The sequence below is a fragment of the Oratosquilla oratoria genome, chromosome 32, assembly GCF_046742065.1.
Source record: "Oratosquilla oratoria isolate Oo_2021 chromosome 32, ASM4674206v1, whole genome shotgun sequence".
In the NCBI taxonomy this organism is placed as follows: Eukaryota; Metazoa; Arthropoda; class Malacostraca; order Stomatopoda; family Squillidae; genus Oratosquilla; species Oratosquilla oratoria.
In genome coordinates, this window is record NC_134808.1 from 32,480,482 (window position 1) to 32,492,981 (window position 12,500).

The 12,500-nt window shown below is 42.2% G+C and overlaps 1 protein-coding gene across 1 annotated transcript; it reads left to right on the top strand.

Annotated features, from left to right (window-relative positions):
- The first annotated feature begins 8,677 nt into the window (after positions 1–8,677).
- On the top strand, positions 8,678–11,934 carry LOC143017636 (ras-related and estrogen-regulated growth inhibitor-like protein). Its single transcript, XM_076172423.1, has 3 exons — positions 8,678–9,141; positions 9,598–9,770; positions 10,266–11,934. Exons 1-3 carry the CDS (start codon positions 8,979–8,981, stop codon positions 10,635–10,637), a joined length of 708 nt encoding a protein of 235 aa, XP_076028538.1. The 5' UTR covers positions 8,678–8,978; the 3' UTR covers positions 10,638–11,934.
- The last annotated feature ends 566 nt before the right edge of the window (positions 11,935–12,500 follow it).

Genomic DNA, 12,500 nt, shown 5'->3' on the forward strand with positions numbered 1-12,500 from the left:
TACTACTACTATTACTACTACTACTGCTACTACTACCACTACTCCTAAAAGAACGTATAAACACACACATACACACACACACACACACATATATATATATAATTATATATATAACTTTTAGCTTCCTCTATTCCTGTTTAAATACTTCCTTTAGCACCTATGTAACACCTTTACGGTTCAATAATAGAATCGCTGGTTTGTGTCGACAAAATACCCTCCCCTTTCCCTACATCTCCTATTCTCCCACTCCTTCACCTCCCATTTCTCTCACTCCCATTCCTACTATACCTCTCCCTTCCCCTCCCTCACTCTCACCTCCTTTTGTTCTCATTCCATCCTCCTCCTCCTACTCCTCCTCCTCCTCCTCTCTTCTTCCACGTGGTATTGAACTTTCTTAGAACAATATCATAATAGGTGTTGCCTCACATCCAACACAACCTCTCCCCCTCCTCTTTTTCTCTTTTACCTTCCCCGCAAAAACATTTATACTCCTGCCTCCCTCACTTCCTTCCTCTCCCTCTCCTCCTCCTCCCTCCATTGATTTACCCTTTCCCTTAATCCTTCCTTTCTTCTCTCTTTCCTTCTTTCCCCTTTCCTTTACCCTCCACACAGTAATACCAGTTTCCCCATTTCTATTCCTTTTCTTGTAGTAACTTCTATTATCCCTTCCTCTTTCCCTTTCTCTTCCCCCTTCCCTTTCCCCTCTCCTTTCCTTCCTCATTCCCCTTCCCATTATTCTTCCCCATCCCCTTCTTCCCCTTCTCCTTCCCATTTCCTTATCCCTCCCCTTTTCCTTTGTTTGTTCTTTGTCCCTTTCCCCTTTTCCCTTTTCCCCTTCACCTTTTCACTCCCCTTTTCCCCTTTTCACTCCCATTTTCCTTCCCCTTCCCTTTTTCCCCTCCCCGTTCTTCGTCCTTTTTCCCCTTCCCCTTCTTATTTTCTTCCCCCTTCCCTCCTCCATTGCCTTACCGTCGGTCATTATCTTCCCGGACAACTTCTCACCTCGTAAACTGGCAGCCGGCAAGAAACACTACCGGGTAGGTTCCAAGAAAGGATATAAAAAAAAAAACGCCAAACACTGATGGCTTCCTGGAGTTGTTTGCTTATTTTCTTTATCATTTTTTTTTTGTGGGGAAAAAGGGGTTGTAGCCAGTATCATCACCATCATCACCGTGGCCTTCATCGTCACTGCTTTGTTATCTCATTTCTTCTAACCAATCCTCTACATCTCGTCTCTCATTCTTTTCTTCTGGAACATTGCTCCCTTCAAGTCCAAAATTCCTCCAAGTTGTTGGAGGTCTTCAGGCACTCCTTTTCCCCCAAAATTCATTCAACTTTGGGCACTCTTCCTCCCACTCCTTTGGGATCAATTGTCCCTTCTATTTCCTTCTACTAGATTAAAAGAGAGGGAGGAAAGGGGTGGTGGATGGGAGCGGAATGGGTGGGAGTGGTCACGTGCCTTCTGACTTGAAGAAAAAATTAAATTTCTAATTTATATTCATTTCATGTTTGGTAACAATCCATTAAAATCTAGTGGAATAATATGTCAAGTAAATATGTCGACATTTCATTCATCTTCTGTCTTTCTTATGTCTTCTTTCTTCTTCCTATTCCTCCTCGTCTTCCCTTTCTCTTCTTCGTCCAGTTACTCTTGGTTTCCTTTTTCTTTTTTCTTCGTTCTCTTACCTTCTCCATCCTTCTCCTCTTCCATATACACCTCTTCTTCTTCCTCCTCCTCCTCTTCCCTCTCTTCCACTTCTTCCTCCTCCTCCTCTTCCCTCTCTTCCACTTCTTCCTCCTCTTCCCTCTCTTCTTTCTTTTCCACCTCTTCCTCCTCTTCCCTCTCTTCCTCCTCTTCTTTGTCTTCCTCCTCTTCAACGCCCATCCACGCCTTTTCCTTTTTTTCTTCATTCTCTTTCCCTCTTCTTCCTTCTCCTCTTCCATATACACCTCTTCCTCCTCTTCCCTCTCTTTCACCTCTTCCTCCTCTTACCTCTCTTCATCCTCTTCCACCTTTCCCCTCTTCCACTTCTTCATTGTCTTCCTCCTCTTCAACGCCCACCCACGCCTGTTTTCCAGTCTTCAAGTCCATTCTTGGAATTCTGGTCTGCAATTTGGCCCTCCGGTCGTTTGGGCGCAATATATTGCCCTGACGCGGGGGCGCGCTTCTGTCGGGTTTGAGTTGGCCGTTCATCACGACCCGCAGGGATAAGCTCGCATACAAAACATGAGCGCATCCTCTCTCTCTCTCTCTCTCTCTCACACACACACACACACACACACACACACACACACACACACACACACACACACACACACACACACACACACACACACACACACACACACACACACACACACACACACACACACATACACACACACACACACAACGACCTTTCCCGTGACCGAACGTACATGTTTGTGTGTGTGTGTGTGTGTGTGTGTATGTGTATGTGTATGTGTGTGTGTGTGTCTGTGTGTGCGTGTGTGTGTGTGTGTGTGTGTGTGTGTGTGTGTGCGTGTGTTTGTGTGTGTGTGTGTGTGTGTGTGTGTGTGTGTGTGTGTGTGTGTGTGTGTGTGTGTATGTGTGTGTGTGTGTGTGCGTGTGTGTGTTTTATGAACGTGTTTAAAAGCGGCTACTCTATCAATTACAAAAGGTATCATCAGCCAGTGAACAACAATCATGTGTATATAAATACGTACCTCGGATCAATCACGCGACTGTAAGGACGCGCACGTGGGATGTACAGAGGCATAAACAAGTCCAGTTTCGGAAAATGGGAAGGATTATGCGGCGTCTCGTTCAAGTCATTGACAACCCCACCCCTTTCTCTCTCTCTTCTCTTTCTCTGTCTGTCTACTCTCTCTCTCTCTCTCTCTGTCTACTTACACTCTCTCCCTGTCTACTTTCACTATCTCTGTCTACTCTCACTCTCTCTTTCTCTGTCTGTCTACTCTCTCTTTCTGCCTACTTTCACTCTCTCTCTGTCTGTCTACTCTCTCTGTCTACTCTATGTCTGTCTATCTCTCTCTGTCTGTCTACTCTCTCTGTCTGTCTACTGTCTCTTTCTGTCTGTCTACTGTCTCTTTCTGTCTGTCTGCTCTCTCTCTGAAGTCACTGGATCCTTTCCATGACATGTGGCCCTGTCTCCTATTTTATTATTGTTGCCGCTGGGCAATTCTATTCATCCCCGTGAACCCCTAAAAGGGACTGAATGGGTTGTAGGGCACCTCAGTTAATTCCCTCCGTTCCGACAGGTCCTTTTCCTTTTTTATTCCAACTGCCGCCAGGCGATTTTATTCCCAGACATTTGTTCCACCTTATTACCTTTCCTGTTCCCAGACACTTGGTCCACCTTCTCCTTAACCTTTCCTAGTATTCAGTGACCCCTCTCCCCCACCTTCCTTCCTTCCTCCCTCCCTCTCTTCCTCCCACCCTACCTCCCTTCCTTTCTCCCTCCCACACTCCCCCCATATCACCCCGTTCCTCTTACTTAATCTCAGTCATATGTATTACGACTATGTATTTGAAAAAGCTGTAACAAAGGAAACGCCGTTCTAATAAAGTCTCTGTCCTCACCTTGTATTTATTTTGGGATCCCCTCAAAGGCAACGGAGTTCACGATCCATAACTCTTATCAAATATTTATAATTACCAAAGTAGATATGTGCATTTTTCGACAGAACAAAATACCTTATAATGCAAAGTAAATTCTATTGCATAACATACACAAAAATACACATTTACGAACCAATGTTTTAGCCCGGTACTGGAAAACATAAGGCGATTAACAAACTACTGAACCCAAATGTAAAGTTGTTTCCACTTCTAAGTAATACAGAGACTTGCAACTTGTTTCAAGTTGCGTAGATGTTCGGGTCGTAGACTTACAATATCACTTATCTGTTACAATCTCGTAAGATGATTTGTATCGTAAGAATACACACTGAATGACAATCAGACAAGAAACAATGGTCTCAAATTGTCCGGAAATAGATTCAACTTGGAAGTGGGTAGAAACAACTTCGCCAACCGTGTAGTTAATGAATGGAATAAGCTTCCTGCAAAGGCAATGCAGTGTAGTTCAGTTCGAAGCTTTAAGAATCATTTAGATAAACACCTAAGCAAGATGCTGTAATGATTATCATTTATTATTAGTTATATGTCAATTTATTATTATTTACTATTTACCTGTTTGTTTATTAGTTAACTATACCTATGCATTTATTTATGTATTACTATTTGTTATTTACATTGTTATAGTTTTTATTTATTCATTTATTATTATTATGATTTTTTTCTCTTCGCATCCGATATGGACCAAAAGGTCTGTCGGCATGCTCCGCCTTTGTAATCCTTTGCAATACGACATAATGGAACATGTTACACTTTCAGAAAAGATACTGACGATCACAGTAGTGTACTTCGTATTAAGTGTGATTGTACACATACATAAGCCAAACGTATTTAAGTGTTAAGTATCAATACACAGACAGCTTAGACCAAAGTTGTATGTGGTTACACATGTATAGAAAAAATTATCCTTGGCGAAGTGTGCGTTGGTCTTGATAATAGAGCAGTGTGTGTGTGTGTGTGTGTGTGTGTGTGTGTGTGTGTGTGTGTGTGTGTGTTTCTCAAACTGTGTGCCGCGACTGTCCCCTAAGAGCACTGCGTAAATTTTATGGATAGGTATGTGTACTTAATTTTATTATTACTACTAGCCAAATTACCCGCGCGTTGCTGCGAGTTCGTGAATCATCCCTAACCTAACCATACCCAACCTAACTTTAACCCTTAACCCTAACCAAAATATATATTTTTAAATGAAACATAGTTATCCAAGTACCTGGAGTGATAGGGTATCAGAATATATATGGTTATGGGGGTATATCTGCAAAACCCCAGGAGGAGTTCGTGAACATACAAACAAACAAACATAATTGGCAGAGAAATGAAAGATAGTAATCCAAGTACCTTGGGTTATGCTGTTTCAGAATATATATGATTATGGGGGTCTATATGCAAAACCCTAGGAGGAGTTCCTGAACAAACAAACAGACAGACAAATGAAAGATAGTTTTCCAAGTACCTCGGGTTATAAGGTTTCAGAATATATATGGTTATAGGGGTCTATCTACATATACCTAGGAGTAGTTCGTGAATAATCACTCACCTAACCATAACCCACCTAACTTTAACCCATAACCCTAACCGAAATATATTTTTTGAAAATGAAATATAGTTATCCAAGTACCTGGAGGGATAGGGTATCAGAATATATATGGTTATGTGGGTCTATCTGCAAAACCCTAGGAAGAGTTCGTGATCAAACAAACAAACAATCAAACAGACAGACAGAGGCTACTACTTTATTATAGTAGGTTATTTATTATCATTATTGTTATTATCACTATTATTATTACCTGCGCATGCACACACATATTCGTACTAATATTAAGCCAAATGTGTAATTTTGTATCAGTGGACTAGGTACCAAACTTACACTACACTGACTGTAGAGATGGTGCGCCATCAAAGTCCAAGATGCGTCATTAGTGCGCAACTAAGCAACAAAGTTTGAGACCCTCTGGAGTACAGTGTGTCTGATAAATGTTTTTCTTAGCAGTTGTCATCGGAGAATTCTATTCAGCTACTGGAATACCCCTTGCACATCACCTTTGCCCTGTCATCGGATATCCTGTGCAAGCAAAAATCAACAGTATCGCCCTACGGTCAATGGCCAATATACGAAGAGATTAACACCAAACAAACCAAAGCAACATGGAGCAATGTGTGAAAGTAAATAGTAATGTATTTTCTGAATCATATATTTATGTAAAAATTGAACTATGAATGAATATAACAGTTTTTAATCATTGTATGGACGTGTGAGTGTACGTGTGTGTGCGCACGCGTGTAAGTGTTTGTGTGTGTGTATGTGTGTGTGTGTGTGTGTGTGTGTGTGTGTGTGTGTGTGTGTGTGTGTGTGTGTGTGTGTGTGTGTGTGTGTGTGTGTGTGTGTGTGTGTGTGTGTGTGTGTGTGTGTGTGTGTGTGTGTGTGTGTGTGTGTGTGTGTGTGTGTGTGTGTGTGTGTGAGTGATTGATTGAGTGGGTGCGTACGTTTTTTCTTGTGTGTGTGTGTGTGTGTGTGTGTGTGTGTGTGTGTGTGTGTGTGTGTGTGTGTGTGTGTGTGTGTGTGCGTGTCTGTGTGCTTGTATGCTTGTCTGTGTATGTGTGTATTTACCTAATTGTAGTATACAGGAAAGAAACAACGCTCTTTGAGTCTCGTCTCTTATTTTATACCTTTCTAACATACCTAGACTCAAATTCATATACAATTACAACTAGATCTATATATCTGACCTCCAATTATCATATTTTAATTTGAACTATGTAATGTTTGAGCTTGGACTATATCATCTTGTAAGCCATTCTACATATTTACCCATCTATATGGAAAACTGTATTTCTTTACATTCATTAGATGTGTGTGTGTTTGTGTGTGTGTGTGTGTGTGTGTGTGTGTGTGTGTGTGTGTGTGTGTGTGTGTGTGTTTGATTGTGTGTGCGAACCAGTTTTCGCCACCCAGCGAAAGATCAATAAAGCATAACTTGTTCACGCAGTTGGCGAATACTAAAGGGCGTAGGCGTTTGTGATGCGGACATCGTCACTGTGGCGCACACTCGGGAAAACATGTTCACCCGAGTTGTCTGATGTGTCTTAATGTTTAGAAGAGAGAAAAAAAAAAAACAATAGAATAAAATAAAAAATATTCTTTTCATTACAGGCGGGATCTCTTTTTAGATCATACATTTTTTTTCTTTCTTCATAATATTCTAAAATGATTATATCCTAATAAAGTGTCATAGAACTGTACGATTTAATACATCCGTTTGAAAGTCTATAATTAAATACACTTTCCTTCTGTGTGTGTGTGTGTATGTGTGTGTTTGTTTGTGTTTGTGTGTGTGTGTGTGTGTGTGTGTGTGTGTGTGTGTGTGTGTGTGTGTGTGTGTGTGTGTGTGTGTGTGTGTGTACATTTCTTTGAATGTGTGTTTATACAGTGGGTGAGATAGTTATACATATTTGTTTATTCGCGCATATACATATCTACATTGTGAATGTATGTTTAATGTGTATTTGTAAATGTATGTGAAACAGCATGGATTTAGATCAAGTGCTGGATTTGTGATTGACAACTATTAGTATTTCGGACGAGAGCTCGAGATCTTATATGGCTCAACTTACGGCACACTATGTGTGTATGTATGTGTGTGTGTGTGTGTGTGTGTGTGTGTGTGTGTGTGTGTGTGTGTGTGTGTGTGTGTGTGTGTGTGTGTGTAAATATGTGTGTGTATGCGTATGTGTGTGTGTGTGTGTGTGTGTGTGTGTGTGTGTGTGTGTGTGTGTGTGTGTGTGTGTGTGTGTGTGTGTGTGTGTGTGTGTGTGTGTGTGTATGTGTTTGCGTGAGCGTGTATTTGTGTGCGCGCGCGTCTGTGCGTGCCTCTTTGTTCACCTACACGCGTAGGTGCGGTCAGACACTGTAGGAAGCGATATACGGACGCGTCGCTTGACAACCATCATTCCGGTGCTTGCGTATATGACAACGTAATGATGAAAAAATTACATGGAATACAGCAATTTCTGGACGGCCGCTCCTATTCAGTGAGAGTGAGTGGAAGAAGCTATCATGCATTCCTATGCAAGCTGGCAGGCGTGCGTGTGTGTGTGTGTGTGTGTGTGTCTGTGTGTGTGTGTGTGTGTGTGTGTGTGTGTGTGTGTGTGTGTGTGTGTGCGTGTTTGCGTGTGTGTGTGTGTGCATGTGTGTGTACTATGTATGTACATCTGTATATATATGTGTATGTATGTATCTATGTATGTATATATGTATGTATGATTGTGTGTATGATTGTATGAATGTATGTATGTATGTATGTATGCATTTATATTCATGTGTATGAATCTATATATGTATGTACGTATGTATCCATGTATGTATATTCGTGCTTGTGTGTGTGAATTCGTTCGTGCATTAGTGTGTATGTGAACGTAGATTCCCAGAATCTTGAAGGGGCACTGTTGGTCCAGCAACGCTGTTTGGGCTTCCAAATTTGTGAATGGAGCAGCTCGATAGGTGGGCGGAGCCTAAGAAACGCCCTGGAGCCCAAATACGCAGCAAAGAATCCCGAGGTTGTCATAAAATATAGATATATATTCTATGAACTTAATTTTTTGCGATTAGATAATGGGTCCTCGTCCATCACCTTCCTGATGGAGAGGTCTCCGGTGATTGTAGTGTTGTGGCTACAGATCCCGGAGAAGTGCTGAGCTGGTAGCGATGCAGGTATCGAGAGGAGAGGGGGGATAGGGGGGATCAAAACACGAAGGCAACTGGAAGTCCTGCGCAGGTGCAGAGGAACGAGACCCAAAAGCCATTTCCAAATCGATTTTCCAGGACGTTCAAGACAAATTCACATACCCTTTTTAGAATAATATGTTACATGTGTCCACCTAGTTTCCGTTCCAAAAACTGGATTTTGTGTAATGGAAGCAGAAGTGCCGAGAAAAATGGTGGAAATTGGAAGGGGTGGTCGATGAGGTAGCGCGCGGATGTCTGGAACGCCCAGGCTATAAAAGCCCCCGCATCAGTGTGCTGGACTCAGTTCGAGCTGGAATAGCGTAGTGTGTACCAAATGGTAGTTTAGCAGCTACGCCTTACTGGTGCAGCACACACCGACAAGCCTTAGAGGGAATTCCCTTTGCAGTGCCTGTGTCTACCCTTGCCTGCCGAGTGCCGGCTTAGCCATAGGGGATTTCTTAGTAAATCCCTCACGTGAAAAGTCTCAATAACTCATTCAAAATTCCTTCCAACGCCTCACAAACGTTTTCCTGCATTCCGCTGTGGATACTTGAAGACATCAAGGTCTACCTTCGCAAGTCGAAGAAGTCCAACAGCGGAAGCAACCTCAGCACGATGCCCACCAAACAGAACCGCAGTAACCACTTCCGGTCCAGCTTACGCATGGAGGACCCGGTGGTTCGGATTGCGGTTCTCGGGCCGAGTCAGGTGGGCAAGTCTGCCCTCACCGTTAGGTACCTGACGAAGAGGTTCATCGGAGAATACAGATCCGATACAGGTGAGCGTCCCAAAAGTGCTTTGCGATGTTCTTAACCCAATACAAATGGTCAGTGAGCGAACGAACAAGTATCGATGAAGAAAAATACAAAGTCCCCTAAGAAAATAAAAAAGTTCTCAATTATTCGAAAAATTTGTGTAACATAAAGAAAAAATACAAAATAATCCAGTTAACTGGATTAATCTTAGTTAAATTAATCGGAAACCAAAAGTTAACGTAAACGTAAAATTAACTCCGAGAACGAATATAGTGGTTCATCTCCTCCCGTGGGACTTTGCTCCATTCATGCTTTCCATCGATCTCGCTCGCTGTGCGCTCACCCTCCCTTCCTCCCTCCCTTCCTTCCTTCCTTCCCAAACTTCCAAAGTGTTGTTACAGATACTGAAATAGAACAAACAATAGAAAAAAACCGATCTTTACGATTTCTAACCAAAATCTCTTTCCCCTCTTCCTCAGATATGCTATACAAGAGTCACCTAAAAGTGGATACCACAGTACTACCCGTGGAGATCATGGATGCCGCGCCTTCTTCAGACGAATCCTCCAGCACCAGTTGGGCAGAGGCATTCGTTGTCGTCTACTCTATCGACAGCTGTGAAAGTTTCAGAAGAGCCAGAGAAATTCTCGAGGTTAGTATCAGGAAGAACTTGTGTATGGGATGATTTGAAGAACAGTACAAATCTAGTTTATGTTCAAAGAATGGGTAAATCAAGGATAAGGGACCGCATTGATAGATCTTGGGTTTCTTTCGAAAAAAAAAATATAGTTAATGTTAACAAATGAAGTAAATCAGGGGTGAGAGACGACACTGATAAATCTTGAATTACCTAAACAGTGCAAAGTTTGTGTTGATGAAATGGGTAAAGTAGGGAGAATGGGCTACATCGATACACATTGGAATGCTTTTACAACAGTGTATAGTTCATGATGATAAAAAGGGTTAGACATGGGCCGACGAATTACTGGTGACTTCCTCAAGTAAAATTCCATCATCTTTTGAAGACCACAAAAGTCTTGACTTTATCGTCTCTCACTGCTGAGTCAAGTTCGATTACTGTATAAGATTTAACTTTGTTGCCAATATAGACAAATCAAATAACAACGTGTCTTTCCTATCTTTACAGAAAATCCGGTCGTGCTCGATAAAAGGAACTCCGCCAATTCTACTCTTAGGCAACAAAAGCGACCTCCACCACCTTCGGGAGGTCGAAGAAGCAGAAGCCAGAAGCCTTGCCCTCAGCCACTCAGCTCGGTTCAGCGAAGTCTCCGCCGCCGAGAGCTCCACAGACGTAACGGAAAGCCTAGACGCCTTCCTGAAGGAGATCAAGATCAGCAGAAGTCAGAGTTCTTCCCCCCGGACAAGAAAGCTCTCCGTCTCCCGGATGCTTGGGTCTCTAATGGGAAGAAGTTCTCCCCCTCCAGCGCCCATCACCGAACTCATCATCCTTGACAAGAACGAGAGGAGCAAACTGAAGGCCCCGATTCGGTATCTATGAACAAGGCTTTCCCTACCCTTGTCCCCCATCTCCGCAGTCTTGTGTGCTCCCTTGTGCGGATAAGCAAAAGAATCTGATGGTCTTCCAATACGGCGTCCCTGAAGAAAAAACTTCCAATCCGAGGAAAACTCAAAAATAAAACCTGAAAGAAACTCATTAAATCTAGGGAACTGAAAAATTCCCGAGGAAAACTCGAAAAAAATCCGAAAAGGGAGTCGCGCACGTAACCGGAGAATTTTATCATGGTGCTCAAGTCGTGGGTTTCAAGCCGCTACCGCCTCCGCCACCCCACCACCTCCTCCTCCATCTCTTCCAACCGTCCTCGCCAGCACGATGACGTAGTGCCCACGCATCGACTAGTTCCGACCGACAGCTTCAAGTCCTCTCCCTCACCCTCCCACGAGCTTCACTCTCTCTCTTTCTCCCTTTTTTACCGCCTCTTCCTGGCACTGTACGATGGCATTGGGCCCATTCCGACCCAGCCATCAACATCACTATCCTGCCTGATAGCCAACAGCCAGCCAATATCATCCGTCTAAGTCTGTCACTGGGTTTGACGAACCTATACTAATCTAGCTCATTCTATATCATCTACTCTAATGTCTACCATATCTCTCCTGTATGTCTTGCCTCTCATCAATTCTATATTTTTCTATCGACCCACTGCAATTCATCGAATGAAAACGAAGCATTGTCAACTGAAGATCGAAGCAGTATCAGTTGATGATTTACGATTATCCCCATCCATCTTCTTGTAACTACGTTTACGCGCTCATTTACGAACGTCTGCCTCATTACCAAATGTCGCATACAACAATCCCGCTCCCGCCACACACAAAAACCCACCAAAATATATTACCAGTCTACGCTTTGTCTACACCATGTTTCAAAAATTTTCCAATATTTTTTCTCATTGTAGACTTATTTCGAGCCAGTATATTGCCCAAATTAGCCCTCCCCCCAAAGCAAACATTCCCCCAAAAATACTCCCTATATTCACCAGTTTACTCTTTCCCTCCCTTCCCTCATCACCAACGCATCCCCTAACCACCAACATGCACTCGCGCAATCATCTCACCCATTTGTCCATATTCAAAAAGCTCATAGGAATTTGTGATTTGCTTGAATGATAAGTACCATTGTCGGGGAAAGGAGATTGGTTCTTTAAAAGAATCTTCCCCAAGGTTTCTAAAATCTAGGTATTTCGTTGATATGTTGTTGACTCGTCTGTGATATTGTATTTTGTATTATAGAACCATTTTCACATGGACTTTATGATATATAAAGGCAAATTGCAAGAAAATCCTGACTTTTGACCTATCCTTCCAATGATTACACTAAAAAAGAAAAAAAAATGGTTAATGAACAATTACATGACTCCGAAAATAACACTGAAGCACATTTAGGTGCCTCACTTTGAACTTGATTGATGAATGGATTAAACATATACAAAGATTATAATGAACTTCCTCATTATGATTAGGAATTACGTAGAACCAAATAAAATTTTTTATCAATGATATATGAATCAGCTGAAACAGAAATTTAACTTTTGTTAAAGATGTCGAATATTTTTTAGTTTCTCAAAGATTCGAAATATGACTTCTTTCAAATCAACTAAAGATGTTGCTTCATAGAGACAAAATGAAAGTGTATAGAGGAACAGTAGGTGGTGTAAGTATGAAGAGAGAGGGAGAGAGAGAGAGAGAGGGGAGGGAGAGAGAGAGAGAGAGAGAGAGAGAGAGAGAGAGAGAGAGAGAGAGAGAGAGAGAGAGAGAGAGAGAGAGAGAGAGAGAGATAGTGACACAGAAGAATAAAAGAGATATTGATAGAGAGAGAACGAATAAAGACGAAGAGGATAAA

Bases quoted from the DNA above. Each gene is read 5' to 3' on its own strand.
- LOC143017636 (XM_076172423.1), top strand. From the start codon at position 8,979: ATGCCCACCAAACAGAACCGCAGTAACCACTTCCGGTCCAGCTTACGC. The intron at 9,142-9,597 runs GTGAGCGTCCCA...CCTCTTCCTCAG, and splicing joins AGAATACAGATCCGATACAG to ATATGCTATACAAGAGTCAC. The intron at 9,771-10,265 runs GTTAGTATCAGG...CTATCTTTACAG, and splicing joins GAGCCAGAGAAATTCTCGAG to AAAATCCGGTCGTGCTCGAT.